At 31.7% G+C, this 18207-nt stretch overlaps 1 protein-coding gene across 11 annotated transcripts in view; it reads right to left on the bottom strand.

The window, feature by feature from the left end:
* Positions 1-698: 698 nt before the first annotated feature.
* Positions 699-18207, bottom strand: part of LOC121130123 (uncharacterized protein CG43867) — a 396776-nt gene continuing 379267 nt past the window's right edge. For 5 of the 11 annotated variants that reach the window (XM_071893641.1, XM_071893640.1, XM_040725843.2 and 2 more), the window contains 11 exons: positions 17947-18190; positions 16750-16970; positions 16364-16687; positions 15890-16282; positions 13399-13617; positions 8410-8717; positions 6835-7168; positions 5011-5250; positions 3994-4233; positions 2781-3026; positions 699-1798 (listed from right to left, as the gene is read on the bottom strand). In XM_071893641.1, the coding sequence (XP_071749742.1) occupies positions 1508-1798; positions 2781-3026; positions 3994-4233; positions 5011-5250; positions 6835-7168; positions 8410-8717; positions 13399-13617; positions 15890-16282; positions 16364-16687; positions 16750-16970; positions 17947-18190 (3060 nt within the window). In that variant the 3' untranslated portion in view covers positions 699-1507. The remainder of the gene's footprint in view (positions 1799-2780; positions 3027-3993; positions 4234-5010; positions 5251-6834; positions 7169-8409; positions 8718-13398; positions 13618-15889; positions 16283-16363; positions 16688-16749; positions 16971-17946; positions 18191-18207) is intronic. The other 6 variants (XM_071893643.1, XM_040725839.2, XM_071893642.1 and 3 more) reach the window with 5 other exon arrangements.

Genomic DNA, 18207 nt, shown 5'->3' with positions numbered 1-18207 from the left:
ACATCAAATATAAATGACGTCAAATTGATTCCTCCCATTTAACCCATGAAAATCCGGCATTTCTATGAGGATCCCTTAAACACTTTTAGACTTCCGTGCACGCCACCTCCAAGTTTTTTTCGCACACTAAATCGGCATTTTGTAACATAAGAATAAGATATTTTAAAATAATTATTTATCCTACTTTTTTCGTCAAATATCTATTCATTTTTTTTGTTTTATTTTGTTTTGAAATAACAATCTAGCCTTTTTAGTAGGAAGCACTTTGATTATATTCAAATATAATTGTTTATTAGTGTTGTATCGGCCCTTATTTAGGACCGAGGATGAGGAATGAGTGTGTTTTTCCTCCTTTTAATTATTCTGTTACATAATAGAATAAATTATATAATTTTTTGCAACATATCTACAATAATCTTAATAAATATTTCATATATCTTATTTGACTCAATAAAACCATCGATATTTTTATGAAAAATTCCAAGGACCAACAGCCCTAAGGGCCCATAGGACTGGACCGTTTAAACAAGGGCAGGCACAATACAAATGTCCGTCATTGGTATGCAGTAGCTTTTATTTATTTTTAAAGCTATTTAATGAAGTTTCATAGAGATTTTCTTAAAACTGGTTACTTTTAAGTAATAGAAAAGTTGTTGCATGATACAAATAAAATAAGGACACCTACGGAGCCTCGGTCATTTATGTTCAAAAGAATGTATTTTGTATCTATGCATGTGTATTACAACAGGTTGCTTAACTCATTTTTTTGACAATAATGATGAAAATTGTATTAGCATAATGTATGTATTTAATATTAAAAAGAGACGTCTTTCCTCATATAAACAGAAAGAGAATGTATCAGAAATAACAACAATTAATTAATTAATTATATTGATTAGTAGTACGTAAATATATGTAGGTTAGTTCATATTACAAAAATAATGAAAAAAGAGGTTCTCAAATAATTAATAATGTTGGTACAATGTTTTATTATTATGTTTCATAATAATAATAATAATTATTATTATTATTTAAAATCCGTTAAAAGGCTCCAAGTTAAATAATACCTCATATAAACAGCAATGAAAAATGAGTTCTCTTTTGTAAATGTTGATTGATTGTAACTCGAAGGATGTTGATGAGTTTTCCTTTCTTTTTCTTCTTGAACCAACGCTTCAAACAAAAAAACTCTAACAAAATTCGGTGATGATAATCTCACCGAAAAAGAATGAGATGATCTTTGTCTCCAAATGAATTAAAACTGCGTCTGTTTTCTTTATTATCTTACAATAAATAAAAATGTCATCACAGCCACGAGAAAATTGGTTGTTGATTTGTTCTCTAGAGGAGAGTTGTTGTTTAATTAATTTATTATTAATTGTAGTAAATGTATAAATAACTATTGATTCATTTTCCCCGCTTTTTCTCAATTCAAATCTATAAATGACAAAATCCATATATATATATATGTATATATTATATAAATGTCTATTGACTATACGGCTGATTAAGCAACTCCACTATCCAACTGCTGTCTTTTTTTACTGCGACTAAGTTCTGGAGTTAGGGTATTTGTATTAGAAGAGAGACAGGATTCGGATGGATGGTTTTTATGCATCATATGGGGTGTGTTAGGAGCGGAAGTGAGCCGACCTCGATTGGACATGCGAGAATTGGCTCCACTGCTTGAAACGGCATGACGTGCCATAAGTTTGGGTGTGGATGGCATGAGACCAGGACCTGCTTGCTTTCCTATGGCGTTCATGTAGTCTGCCACTAGAAGAGTTATTTCTAATATCTGGAAGATAAAAATGCAAAGCATTAGACTACAATTATTGAAGTAGAGCTGTATACATTATGAGCTGCGCGTATGTAAAAATATACGACACCGATAAATGATAATTTGAATAATGTTAGAGAGAAAAGAATATAAGAAATCTAATGAAGATTCCAAACTATAGCTAGAATTCTTGGGTATCCAAAATTATCCCGCTAATTTGAATACAAAGCCTATTATTGAATTAAATATGCCTAAGAAATATTGGCCTGTATGCACGAACTGATCTGGTGATCCAGATTTCCGAATTATTCCAGCACATATTATGATCAAATTCCCCAATGTCTTTTTCTTTTGTTGTTGTTGAGTATACATGTAAACGTTTTACGTAGTAAAATGCCAAAATGACACCATTGAGTCAATAACAGAACCCTATTACATTTTCATAAGCCAAATCTAAGTACGCTATTATGAGCACAGATCTGAATATTAGCAATGCCGAAGTCTTAGTGATCGCTAAAGACCGTCTATGGATATGGCAGCAGGACTTTGCCCCCTGCCACACCTCCAGAACGACTCAGGATTGTCTCCAGGAGCACTACAAGTAACTTCTCTTAGTTCCCTCGGCCTGAATCCGATGTATTATTTTGTCTCGAGCTAACTTAAGTCAAAGGTTAACAAAGGTATTCACACCACCAAGAAGTCTCTCATTGACTCCATCGTCCTGTAATGCAATAGATTTGAAGGGGATTTAGTTTCCAGGACTGAACGTGGTTACGAACTCGGATCTATGCCTTTATCGAGACCAAAAGAGCCTATATTTATATATTAAATTATTGTATCTGCTGTTCGGTTTTTGTTTTTGAATCAATCCTACAAAATGTCCATTTTAATTTCATTTAAAGTAGATCAACAAATCTGCTATTTACTAAAATAAACTAATTTTGATTTTTTAATACCGCCAATACCCAAGACACGGAAATAATATTAACACAAAACTCACGATGGCTTTTTCCGTTTGAAACAACAACTTTGCATTGCTTCCCTGACTTTCTTGACTGCATCGCCGAGGATGCAAGTCTGCATCCTGATTTATAACTATCATAAAATCTTCTTGACAGCCTCCAAATGTAACAATACTATCATAAGGATATCTACTAGTCAATTGCATTGTGGAGTGATCTAGAATGGAAATCCCTTCCTCGTTTATTGACATCCATATACTCATTGGCACGTCTTCATTGACCATCTAAAAGAATATATATAATTAATTTTTGCTGCATAAAGTAATCAACAAGAAAAGGATGGTTAAAATTGGTTTTGGGACAATTAATTTGAATCAAAAATCGGAGATTTTTTCCGAAATCGGCATTGGGAAAATAATGCTTAGTTTGGGATTTCAATTTATTATTTATTACTCGTATTTAACTATTTATTACATTTCTAAGTTATGAAAAAAATTGCATATCTAATTGGTAATTAATGAATTTCCAAAAAATTGAATATTTATTCTTTTTTACAAAATGTTAACCATTTTAATTTAAATATTTTGTAAATAGTTAAAGATTTTTTTTTCAAAAATGTAATATTTTAAATTTAATTTTTAAATTTTTTTCAGAATAAAATTTAATTTTTAAATTTTTTTTATAAAAAATTACAAAAAGAAACCCTCAAAAATAAAGGGTATTTAATTATCTGATAAACAAAGTTAAACAATCATAATAAGAACGTAATTTTTAACTATTCCATACGTTTCCATACTATTCCTTGCAAAATTATATATTAATTTCAAATATGCGTGTATACTTTAACTGCAACTAACGTAATGGAGTTTTTTTTCCAGGGTGCATGGGCAAACTTATAAAATATATTATCCGCAAGGGGGTGTAACAGTTTGTAGGTTCTTGTTTAAATTAATTGTTTGTAAAAATAACATACACCTATATTTTATATTAAAAAATATTATACTTTAATAAGTTCTATTATTTTGCCGCAAGACGGCGCCACGATATATCGCTTTGTTTACTATCTAATATAAATAAATAAATCCCATGCCCCCTATTTCTTACGCGCCAAGGGACTTTATTTGAAACGTAGATTACAGAGCCTTAATTCTCGTGTCAAGTACATAGTACTAAAATTGAATATGGAAGGACAAAGATTTGGTAAAAACAAAACATTGTTGACTTGATATACTAATGTAAGCACAAACATACTTTAACCGAGAATAAAGCAGCACCAAAGAATTGCCACTTTCGTGTACAGTTAAGTATTATTCGCACGCAGTCATGAGAATTTTTCCCTGAGAGTGAATGCCACTTGTCTACCAATCGAGTTTCCATGGATGAGAAGTCCTCTTCTTCTTCTGATAGATAGCGTCCCGGGAAGAAACGTTCCAGAGCCTCTTTACTGTGTCCACATTTACTGCTTCCCTTCTCAAAATCACCATAGTGAATCTAAATAAAATATATTCATTAACCATTTTTGATACATACATTTGTCGTCTACAAATCATAAACCAAAAATTAAATGAATGATTTTAAATAATGAATTTAGAGTACATGTAGTTAAAATAGTTAATAATATTTTTGATAGTATTTTAGTTTATTGACAGTATACTGTCAGGGGCTCCCGCAGGGTGTAGGTTGGAGGGCCTGTAGCCCCACAAATGAAGGATTTCTTTCTTTTTACTAGAAAATGTAATATTTGAAATTTTATTTCAAAAATTTATATAAACTTCTACAATTTTTTTCCCAAAAACAATTTAATTTTCTGTGAATAGCCATCAATTTTGAAATTGTTCCCCGCAAAGTTTAATATTTTGAAAAAATAATGATTCATAGTTTTGCCATCACTATCCTATCCCATTATAATATTATTTTCATTCTTTTTCGAAGGTAAAAGCAATAAGGAACACACTATTTCAATCTAAGTCCAATAATTTGTGGACCAGTCTATATAAATGATGTCATTTTTGACTGTTTTTGAGTGAAACTGACTGTATTTATAAATATTATGTGGCACATTACATATGTTCAAATGCCAACCCAGTCATATTACTCCTAAGTACATTAAAAATATGTTTTTTAATAGATTTAAATGAAATGTTCTCATCAATGAATGGCGGGTAATGAAAATAACTGCTTTTAATTAAATAACATCTAATGCAATTTGCTTATCCTGGTTACAACTTGTACATGACCGACCAATATCAAAGTTATAAAATTAATTACTTGAGACATGAGTGCAGCTATTTCGAAAGCCAATTCCTTATTGAGAGGAAATTTCCCTTGGACAATTTGTCGTGAGACTTGATAACAAAATAAAAGCCTTTCTTTATCCACTTCTCCGGATATATTCTTTCGCCAGAATAGTCGATTTTTATACACGAATCGTATAACTTTCTTATTTTCAAATTTCCCCATTCCCTTCTCTCTAAGGGCCGTTTCCCAACGGGAGATCACATCACAAACCTAGGATTAATAAAAATAAATTATTAGAATCATCTTAAGAAAATATGAAGGATTATATGGACAATTTGCCAATTGCAATTCAAGCCGAAGCTACACGTTTACAAAAAATATTTAAACAATTTGACTATGGCTCATAAAACACAACTAAGCCTTTACGATTCCCCTTCCTGTTGCTCGGATTTTGAAAGGATAGCAAGTGTTTAGTTAGTTGGGAATAATTGAAATTATACATTTTATGATAAAAATACTTTTAAACTAAGAATAAATGCATATTTAATTGATACATTCTGGGTGTATTCTGCTCGTGACTCCTTCATTAATTCATAGATCATTTCCATCTAATATTTATAATTTGCATTTATAAGAATATTTTTGCGTAATAATTTTTTTACAAGTACATCCAAAGTATGTTATAAGAAGATTAGGGCCATGCCTATGACAATTAAGAGATATTTAGTGACATCATACAGTTGAGTGTTTTGAAACTAGTTAGTAGTTTTTGTGTTAGGGCTGTAAAGGGAGGCGTATGCCCTGGAGATGATTAGAGAATGGTGGGAGACGGATATGAATATTTATGGTCACATCAATAGTTATTGATGACTCATCACTCAAACATTAACCGTATGATATATCCCTCTTCAAAGTGGGAATGAAATGTCTCAGTTACACGAGAAGGCACATTTCAAAATAAACGATAGTTTAAGCATCATGAATTTAAAAAGTGGTCACAGTTCTGTACTTTTAGTAGAACAAGATGTAAATTATGTTTCAGATGGGAGATCGCAGCATCGTTTTGGTCATGCAAGATCCCCCCATTCCATCTACAGCATCTTATAGAAGAATTTATGAATATGGTCGATTTGAGACGTCTTTAATCAAAATTTGGAAGCCTCAAATATAATAAAGGGTATATTTGATACTTAGATGGAGATTAATGAAGGGTATTTTTGTAAATGGTTGAATTTAACCAAAAGTAATGTTTCATGAATCATAATCAAATGTATATAACGGTTCATTCCACATCAAATCTTGTTGGTTTTTGACCTTTTTCGGTGTGTTTTTTCTTGTTCTATTTGGGTGAAAGATTGGATAATACAATTAAAGTTAAAACATTTACATATACTGTAAGATGGCATTAAGTACTAAAAAATGAATCTAATTAGATCAAGATATAAATTGATTCACAATGACAAATTCTAGTTGATAAAAAAGACCAAGGCCCCCAAAGGAACTAATAAAAAAACATGTCGGTAAGACACTTTTTCGATATAATCCTAGTCTAAAAAAAAATTATTTTTTTCTTAAAATTGAAATCACAGGGTTAGAAGATTTGAAATTATGTTTTTTTCTAAGATTACAAATATAAAAAGCTCCATATTTCGGAAATCAACTTTCTGATTGCAAATAAGATTTACAGCTACATAAATACAAGATTTCATCAAAATATGTATAGTTAAGGTATACATTTTTAGGGTGATTTAATGTGGAACGACCCTCCTATATTAGTAGGTATTTTTCTGTGAAATAATTCAATTTCTCAGAATTGCTTTTGACAAATTGTCTGGCCACGAAATTTTGCGTTACTTTATCATCCATATGGAGGGCATGATCAATGTCCTTCTCGAAAGGATCATCACTGAAAATAGTAAATCCATTCAATTCTACAGATCGACATCCAATATCATTGTTCAACTCTCTCAAAAACTCTGCAATCGTTGTAGATCCATCGAAGCCAACGACTCGATAGGTTTCATTGAGAAAATGAACAGGAACAGCGTGAGGAAGGGAATGATGATCCGGATTTTTTAGAAGAATTGATAGTACTTCCATTCTAGAAGGTTTACAATGACGAGGTCCATTTACGACAGATCTTTCAAGAGCACGGCTACAATATGCCGCGTATTTTCCAGTTTCAGTTCTGTAAATTATACAAAAATTAAGACTTATCCAAATATAATTAAATAATTATCCAGTGGCGGCTATTGGGTGGAACTGCAACGCTCATCAGTATTTCTATACGTCCTTATAAATTAAGTATACATAAATTAATCAATGAGGTTATTAATTGTCATAAATTATATGAGTCAAAATTCAATTATATATATTTTTTTAACTATTTGTTTGACAAGATTGAATTGGTATTTTGCGTCCACGAAGCCATCGTTTAACATAATTCAATCAATACTTATAAAAACCATGGGCGTGATCATAAAACGATCTTTTGAACCTGTTAATGGACACGTACATATTAATTCTCATTTAACAGACTACGTTAGTTGTCTTGTTATGTGGTCATGGGCAATCTATTCAGAGATCAAGACCATCAAGTGATATTATTTTTTTGTGTGATTATATTTTATAAACGAAAATTTGAATATAATGAATTTGGTCGTTGTTAATTCAAAGGAAAAATATTTAATGAGGTCGAGACAGAATAAAGTATAGACCAGAGATCAAGAGCGATCTTGATAATCAAATAACTTATAATTGATGGAGACGTTTGTCAAATTTCAAAATTGAACGAGATCATGGGCGTAGGTAGGAAGGATTAATTTTTATAAGGACAACTTCACTTTTGGGGAAGTACTACCAACTGTCTCTGTTCTCTACGCATATGAAAGATGTATTGCTCAGATCTCATCGTTCCTAAAATATATATATTAATTACTCGCATTTGCAAACGAGGGAATTGAGTAATTTTCGAATATTGTTATTGGCAAATTTCTAAATTTTGATATTTGCATCTTTATAACCGCATTTTTTGATAGTGTATACTTTTATAACCTTTATTAATAAGTGATGGGACTATTAATTGAAATGGAGAATCGGGTGTTGTTTTTTTTTTTTAATCGGAATTGCGATCAGCATCGGGATATAGTAATGTTTAATTTGTAATTCCGATTCTTATTAATTACTGGTATTTAACTATTTATTACTTATCTAAGTTATGAAAAAAAATAGATTATTTATATATATAGATTAAAAATAGAAAATAACCCATACAAAAATAACTAAAGATAAATCATATTTTCCACTTCTATACTCATTGATTAATTTGCTACTTCTGAATATTGTTTTATGTTAGTAATATGTCCCTTAATTTATAAATATTACGAGTTATCCACCACTGAATATAACACTAACAAATTCATCGCATACTTTTGATCCTTATTCTTATTTAAATGCGCTCGGAGAAACCATAGAAGTTTACGGCTCTTGGGTACAAAAATTGAGACGGTGAGAGCCAGGAGCATCCAGCCTTGAATAAAAACGCAATTGGCTGGATTTTTGGAGGATGAAGAGTTGGAAGAGGAACTCGAGAGGTTTGAGATAGATGATCCACACGTTGCTTCCGCTAATGAGGGAACAGGAGGACCGGAGGGTGTGGCCAACACTTTTGGTTGCGTGCCACCGCTTCCACCATTGGATTCACATGAAAATAATTGACTAGCATTCATCAGAAATGACTGAAACAAAGAAAGGAATAAATCATTATTTTAAATATTTACGGGTAGAAAATGAAAGGAATTTATTAACCCTTTGTTAGTCCAATGGGGTTTTTTCCATCCCACCATTAAAACTTTTGATGTATATTTCTTTATGTTAATCTCTAGATTATTGTTTATATATATATATTGTTTTTCGATCTTTTGGGCTATTTAGAATAATTATATCTCAATTTATTAAACCGTTGTCAATATTTATTTGAGTTTTTGGTAAAAAGAAAAACTAGGTTCTGTACTTTAGTTGGATAAGTAAGGAAAAAGTACGAAGAGAACAGAAAAATATATATTTCATGTTATAATTAGTGTTCTATCCGTACTTATTTGTTCGGTCCGGTCCAATCATTCGGACCGATCCCTAGAATTTATCCTAAAAATGTAAATGACTCATTAGGACGTATGAGATATGTGCGCACATATCTTGCAAAGAACACATCGCTTTTCTGTATATTCTTCTTTAATCAAACAAAATTTCACTCCTGGATATTGGTAATAACATCCACTCATGCTTCCTTCAATCTAAAAGAATTTTCCATTAAGGGAATTAGAACATTTCATTATCTAAGCATGATATACAATTTGCGCATTGAGTGAGTTGGTATAATTTAAATAAATTGAGTTTTCTTTAGCAAAATATCTTGCAAAAATGAGAGGAAATATCTTGAAAAGTAATATTATGTAATTCAACTTAAGAGCTATCTAGCAAGTAAAAAAATAATGAATGTAAATTTATGAATATATCATATTCATGTACAGGGGGGTCCCCACTTATCGACGTTTTTGGAAACAAGAAAAGTCCATGTTCTGCGGGGACTTTTTTAGTAATACAAAAAATTCTTGTTCACCTCAATACATAGTTTTTTGTATTGTATGATCATAATATTTAAAAAACCAAAATTCCAAATACCGTGTTATGGGAAACCCACGGTGTTCAAAACTGCGTTATGCAGGGACCCTCTGTATATGATTTAAGAAATAACAATATGGTCATATTAATGAAGTCTCGAAGGAGTTTTCCATGTAGTATCAAGCTTGTTTTTCTTCTTCATTCATTCTTGAGGAGAGAACACTTATTCTCTATTTATTCAGTAACTAAAAGTGAGTATGCTCATAAAAAACGTTGAGAAACACTCATGATTTCGTGGGAAATATTCTTCTACATATTTTAAGAAACTTTGTCTGTGCGAGATTATTAAAACATACTTAGTTTGGACCAGACCTTGTATAAATGTTTTTGAGGCTGATATTCAGTTCCTGGGCAATGTAATAATGCCGGTCTAACTCGACGATTTCTATTATTTTATCGACATTTTCGATTCTTGGCCTAACGGAGAATGCCTCATATTCGACGTCTATATTACCAGAACGGAATTGTTGAGTTTGGTATTGTATTGGGCCATAAACAGCACTATTTTTTTGCCCGCCTACTCTGCCTTTACACCTTTGTCGTAGTTATGCCGAAGAGTGTATCGAATTTTCTATTATTTTTTTTTACTTCCAGTTTGTAACGGTGGTACACACAACTGGCTTCACCAAACACATAACTATAAATCAACTTTTTTCAAGAGTACGCTCAACCTGTAAGCATACTTCAAGAATTTGTAAATGTAATTTATTAATCGTAAGATATAGCTCACTAAAGACATCTGTTAAAGAGCCTCAGAAATTTTTACTTGACCAAATATTTTACTTTTTTAATGTCCGATAGAGGGACTTGACTGGGCCTGCAGTCATAGGTTCTAAATAAGAAGGGGCATAACATTAGTTAGAAACGAATAATGACGTCATCATGGTTTTTTCATTTAAATAGAGATGTAATTAAATTGAAATAACTATCATTCATTAATAAATGCGAATTCAGAGGTATTCAAAATGTGTATTGATAATTAAAAATGGAACTGAATGTCATTAATATAATCACAAAAGAAGAATTCTTTTTTTTACTCAAGTGAAAAAATCCCCATTATACCTTTCATGTGAGGTTTTATGTTGGACTAACAAAAGAGGTTAAACATATTTTAAATAAATAACTTATATGTGTACAGAGTCAAACGAGACATGCATTAACTTGTAATTAAATAACTAAATTTACTTTATGTAGTTCTACGTATTAAGGATTCCTGTGGTTAAATCATTATTTTTTTTTATCATTATGTGTAAGTGTGAACAGACATTTAATGTGAGGGGTTCATACAATGAATTTATATGGTGAGTAAGGAATGAGAAAGGCACTACAAGAATAAAAACATTTAAAATGCATTAATGAAGGTTTTATTTGCAGGGTTAAATGAAGTGAAGGTCCTGTCTATTAGAGTCATACCTATCTTTGTTTATTATGTTTAATAAATAATGAAATATATGGCTGGAATTTGCGGATTTGAACTAATAAGAACATTTTCACAAACGTCATAAATTGCATCATAATTAAAAGCGACTTCTTTTTGGGAGCTCAAAGTTAATTTCCATCAGATGTCTTTAAAAAACTGCTTTGAATACTATTTGATGCCAATGATAAACACTGATATTTGAATATAATCAGAGTAATATGTTCTGAAAATCCTTATCCAATATTTAAATTTGTAAAAAAAAAGTTGAATGATTGTAAAACTTGATTGTTTAAGTTCCCAAAATGGCCGACATTGACACTAAATAGTACTCTATAAGTTGCTTTGACAGGCCACATAAATTACAATTACAATTGAAAAAGACACCATTTTGGAAGCTCAAAGTTGATAATTTCACTTCAAAGAGTATAGTTTTAAATTTTCATTAATATTGATTAATTTATATCAAAAGGCGATAAAAACTCCATTGAATACTACTTGATGCCAAGGATAAACACTAATATTTGAATTATATTAAAGTAATATGTACTGAAAATCCTTTTGAAATATTTAAATGTGTAAACGAAATTTTATTGTTGTAAAACTGGATTGTTTGAGCTCCCAAAATGGCCAACATCAACAAGGCTGGGGTAATGTGAAAACGCTCTATCGAGCCAGTTTTCACATGACGTCATAAATAGCATGTCTAAAGATATCTACATTTGTAAAAAAAAGTTTCATTATTGTAAAACTTTAGGTCCCAAAAATAGCAGACATCAACAATGCTGACGTCACGTGAAAACGCTCTTATTGAAAATGCAATGAAACAAACATAGAACATGATACTAGATTATCTACTTGCAAATTGTTTTACCGAAATACATTTTGACGAGGGTCGTTTCGCCTCTTGATTTTATATCTTTGCTTGGATTTTAAGACTACCAATATTTAATTTAAAAAAGGATCAGTGGGCAATTTAAATCTAAAAACTAATCGAACTATCTATCTAATTTATATCTGTACCCTTCTCGGCAGTCACATTAGCTCAGAGGAAATCGCAAACGTGTTGCCTATTAGGTAGTTACTACAACATTTATACACTTAGAGACATGGGATACAATCAAAGCATCTTTATTTTTGTTTCAATTGTCGTTTCGTTGTGTAAGGAAACCTCTTAGATTAATACTACTAAATATTTTGAATCCTTACTTCTCTAGGGGAAATGGTTACACATGGGAATTTATTTCTTTAAAAATATTATCGAAATGTAATTTTCTTAATTTTTAACTCCAAGTGGATTGATTCAATTTGTATTTGATGGATTGCATTTAAATTCAATTTGTTGAGAGAATAGAGTCTCGTATTTTCTTCGAATAGGTTCAAGCTAAAGTAGACAACCATAATTATATTCTGTTAAATTTGTAATTGAGTCATGAACAAAAAGTATTGATATGACTTGAAGGGAAGTAGTAATTATGGGTTAATATAAAATATAAGCAGGGGGTACGCAGGAGGTCGGCTGGAGGGTATGTAGCCCCCAAATTAAGGAATTTTTGTTTCTTACTAAAAATGTAATATTTGATATTTTTACTCAATAAATTAAATATTTGATATTTATTTAAATTTTTCAATTTTTTTCCCCAAAAAATATGAATTTTCTGCAAACAGCCATGAATTTTTGAAATATTTTTTCCAAGAAATTTAAATTCTCAAGAGTTTCTGTAGATTTTTGAAATTCTTCTCCAAAAAATTTAATAGTTGAAAAAAAAAAAAAAATAACTGTTATTTTAATTTCTTTTCCCAAGAAATTTAATTTTTTATGAATAGCAGTATATTTTTGAAAAAAGTTAATATTGGAAGTTTTTTTCTGAAAGTTTAATTTATAAATTTAATTTTTGGAAGTTTTTTTCTAGAAGTTTAATTTATAAATTTAATTTTTGAAAAAAAATTTCCAAAAAATTTTAATTTTTGAAATAATTTTCCCAAAAGTTTTAATTTTTGAAATATTTTTTCAAAAAAATCCATAGACCAAGCCCCCCTTCCCCTTAAACATAATCCTGTAGAAGACCATGATAAGTCTTATTTATAGATGAAATTCAGCAAAATTGATAGGCGGATAAATGTCCGTCGCAAAAATGTCTTTCGGGAAAACTGTTGCCCCACAATCAGAGGGAAAACAAACAAACAAACACAACCTTTACTATATTGATCATGCCATGAATCACTCGAGTATTATTATACCTCATCACATCACGTGTCAACCACCACCATTTTATTATTAGAATTATTTTGAATATAATGAAATCGAGTAATCCACTTACTTTAGGGTGCTTGAAGCTGGACTGTCTCTTTACCTGCATCCCTTGATGCGCCTTAGAAGAACTTGCACAATGACGAGATGTTTGCTTAATAAGAGCGCACAAAAGCTCCTGATGCAGCTCTGGGACATCAATGCAATGTTGGATTGCATTTGCTGCCAGTACCACGTGATAATCGATCCCAGCAGAGTCCATCACAACAGTCATAAATAATTGAAGGGACTGAAAATAAAGTTCAACTAATGTTAATTGTTGGGCAAAAAGCTTGATTTGTAATAGACACAGAAAAATATAAATTGATTGCAGGATTCTTTGTCAGCTGTTACTGAGGGAAGTTTATGATATAAAGTGGCGTTCGCACAATGTATTTGGTCGTCATTCTCAAGTCCTCACTTTCTTTTCCCCTTAACAGTGTTAAGAAAGTCGATTGGTTGAGCTAGATTAACCTAGCTCTTGGTAATGTTGTGTCCATTCTTATTTAGGACTGAAGACTATATCCTCGTCTAGAATAGTCTAGGGGCGGTTCTGTTCAGTCCCGCATATCAGTCTTAAAACGGAAAAAGTTCAGTAATTCAACTTTATTTCTTCTTGTTTTAAAAAGTTCTAGTATTAAAAAATAAGGACTCGCATAACACAAAACCTGGGTTAGCCCTGAAAAATTAGCTACAATAATAAACTATCGTTTGTCTGTACGTATGTATGTAATACCTACAGTCACTTTTGATAGAATAAATAACAATGTTGTTAGCCTAATGAAATAACCCTTTTATTTTGCATAAAGCTTGCACTTCATGCGAAAAAGAAAACTATACATTCATAGACTTGTACACGAACGTAAAAATTAGCACTGAGCCTCGGTTCAGAAACGATTTTTTCCCCGGTTTGGTCTTAAATACTTTTACTGTAGAGCGATTTACATTTGATAATGTCAGTCCAACAAAAACATAACGCTCTAAGATCGGTCTAGGATTTTGAGACTAAACGCAACACTAGTAAAAATGAATGAAATCTCACAGGCATTTAAGTCTATTTAGTACAAAATTGATGCAAGTAATAGGACATCACTTTTAAATGTTTTAATTGTACTGATTTTTTTTAAATTAATGAACATTTATAGTTAAAGAATATAAAAAACTTTAGAAAAATAAAAGATAATTTATCACTTGAATTTTTTTTTATAAAAGATTAGCATATGATTTCTCAGAATCTTGGACATTGATCTCCTTTACTAAAGGGATGAAGCAAAACTACATATACTATGCACGAAGTGCTTATATTTGTACTTTACTGGGTTTTGGCAGAGTTACATTTAAAAAAAGTATCAACATATTAATCGGCTTTTAAATCCCCAAATAAACGCTATGAGTCCTAAAAATCAGCATCACATTGACTCTAGTTTAAGAAATTGTATTTGCTGAATATATCATTTGTAAAATTCTAAAAAACAAAAGGTTCTTCCGGGAAATGTTGGTTACTCCAAAATCATGTACGTTGGCAAGCTGAATTATATATATATTTTTAAATAAATTGTCATAATTTTTTCGTGGTTCTCGTAGAGAACAACTGCAATATACATATGTAACATAAAAACAATTTTTTTACGAAAATAAAGAATAGGATAATATCCCAATTTTTCTCTATATATATCCATAAAGACTAATATTTCATAAATATACTTGAGCCATTTAAATAGAGATTGAATTCAAATTTGTGGGATAAGTTAAGATGCCCAAGAATTTTAGCTATTGTATAGAACCTTTATTTGGATGAAGAAACTTATATTGGCCACATTATGGCCTTTTAAAAAAAAATCCCTTAATTTATCATTATTTCATTGTAGATTTAATCTCCTTCTTTCGATTGTATTTAGCAGGTTACCCAAAGGGTTAATTAGGTTAACCCTTCCCTTTTTATTTATATAAGTTGACGATGATTCATGTAATATACATTTAATTTGGAGAAAAATCATTATAGCCTGCTTTTGTATTGGCATGACACATTAATAGTTAATACATGTTTTGATTTTACAAATTAGTAAAAATAGTCCTTCAATTATTTTCTTTGCAGTGAAAAAATACATTCCATAAGGAACAAGTTTTGTGGTCGTCCTTGTAGTGATGTGGTCAAATCGAGAAAATAAAAGCTGCTTTGGAACAAAACAGCAAACCAATGAAGAACTCCTTCATTTCCTCCCATTTTAAGATTCAACAGCATATCAGCTTACATGATTCCTTACGGAGTACCATATTTTTTATGACATCCATTAAGACGTAATTTTTACACTCATCGGGAATGGTTCTTTTTTCACATCTCTTAACTATGGAAATCAGTAGTGAAATTCATATTTTTGGTTATTATTTAAAAAAAAATGATGATAATGAAATATATATCCTGTAAAATGTTCCAGGAATCATTTTCTTTCAATTCCTTTAAAAAATCTCTATTTAAAAATATAAAAAAATAAACTTAATTAAAATGTTTAAAAAAATCAGACCTTAAATAGTTTTAATGCTTCATCCACAAGAGTTTCAGACGTAAATGTTGTTAGAGGAGAGTGAATGTGCTCTTTGGAATAGACCATGAGAGGATGTCTCCAAACTACCGAGTTATAATCGCCATCCTCTTCCATGAGTTTTTGAATAAGTTGTTCGAAGTCTGTTCCTGCTTTGGGATCTCCACCACTTACGACTGTAAGTTGATAGAGCCAATCCTCCTTCTCAGTTTTGTTTGCAAAAATCAGGTAGGTTGGACCTTGATTCACAAGATTTGGGAATATTCCAATAGTACAGGGTTCATTAGGAGAGGCGACTTCATCCGAGTCACTATCTGATATATTTTCTACTTCTTCAACACGAGAATCCCGCATATTAATTTGTCCAACAGGATGCTAATATGAAAATAGAAATATGGAGTAAATTAATATTTTTAGACACAATCCCGAAAAACAAAGAAAATATAAAAACAGTACTTGATCATTCGGCGTGCGGAAATAAATGAATATTTTCCCAATGAGAACACACCAGCATTTCTTGGCATGACCATGCTTCACTTTCTTTAACCATCCCTCCAATGTAGGTTTCTGACCTTCCAGAATTAAGAGCTGTAGTGCGTTTCTCTGAATAACGTTTTGTAGTACTCGGACCCAATCTTCCATAACGGGTTGATTATCCGCAGTTAAGTAGTAGGTCTTTGACCCAGTTGCTATTTCAAAGGTATTTGAGCCTTGATTTCGAGATACTCGACAAGATTCGTCTAAAGAGATTAGACCCTGAGGTTTTCGGTGAGTATCATGCTGCAATAATATTTTAATAATTTGTAAAAATGAACCAATGTTTTTCTTTTGAGATCCCTTACCTGGGACTTCCAATAGGAAAGGGCTCCACTTTTCAAAACGAAATATCTACGTTTCCAGGATTTTATTTTTCCTCCTAGCTTTGTAAGATATCCACTTTTCTCAAGGGATTTTTCTCGGCGAGGACTATCTCTTTCAAGGGTAGACATGTGGGAATTTACTCCACCAGAGGCATCCGGGGGAATGGCGTAGTCATTTGACAAATCGGAATCAAATGAAGTGTCTGAAAGATATGAAAACTTATCAATTATATGAATAGATATTTGAGACTCACATTGACAAATTGACAAAACAGAGTAGTAATAGGTTGGGGAAAAATTCATTTCGTATTCTTCATGTTAATTAAATATTTTAAAAGAAGTGTGGCAATCAATCATCCGATTTCAAACAAATATGCACCCTTCTGTTTGAAGACCTATGCCAACGAAAATTCAACTTCATAATACCCTTCTCCTAGAGCCCTTTGACCCTTTTGGCAAAGGCCTCGGACAACTAATTTTCCCAGGTCTCTTTTGAGGACAAATATGTACTCCCAAGTACGTTGGCCATAGCGAGAACAGGTACTGGATACAGGGTGGATGCATAATAACTTCCCCTTCGAACTCCTGAAGATTCCGGCACTTCATAAAAGATGTGGGCGACCTGGCGTTTTCTTGATGAAACACGAATCCTCTCCTTTTCACCAATGCTGACCGCTTCTCTTCCATCGCAAGCTTAAAATAGTCGAATTGCTCACAGTAGAGGGCAGAATTAAGCGTTTAGTCGTAGGGGAGAAGCTCATAGTAGATTATTCCATGACAATCCCACCAAACATACTATACCACCTTCCTGACAGTAAATCCTACCTTGGTTACGGTCCCGGCCACTTTGTTCGCTTTCGACAACGATCTTTGCCACTTGATATTAACATAAGTGCTCAATGTTTTTATCTCTAGTCATAATCCGCTTCAGAAATGGTTCTCTCTACATAAGATTTTTAAAATATAATGAATTTCTTCTTTAGATACCTCCATACTCGACGCACGATCATTCCCAGCTGAGCCGGTCAAGTGCAAAAATGTCTAAAAAGTATTACACCTTATTGATGTGCCCAATAATGGACAAGATATATTTAGTTAAAAAAGGGCGGGAAATACGAAATTAATTTTTCCCCAACCTAATAATATAACAGAACAGATTTGACTAAGATTGGTCCATACCCAACTTTCCTGACGACACAAAGGTTTTATTAGTAGGGACATGACTATGGACAGTTAGTGTGTTATGCTGGTGTTTATATAAGGATGTAGAGTTAGTTGTGGTCGTCATTCTTGGGGATGGAAGGGATATTTCACCAGAAGTAGAGGAAGCTGTTGTACCTCTTCCGGTATCTCCACCATCTTCATTATCGGAGCTATCAGAGCTGTCTCCAGTAAAAGGGATGGACCGAATTTGAGAGGCTCTCTAAAAGTAGAAAATAT

Source organism: Lepeophtheirus salmonis, chromosome Z (assembly GCF_016086655.4).
Source record: "Lepeophtheirus salmonis chromosome Z, UVic_Lsal_1.4, whole genome shotgun sequence".
Classification (NCBI taxonomy): Eukaryota; Metazoa; Arthropoda; class Copepoda; order Siphonostomatoida; family Caligidae; genus Lepeophtheirus; species Lepeophtheirus salmonis.
Note: the sequence above shows the minus strand (reverse complement) of the source record. Positions and strands in the feature narration are given on the sequence as shown.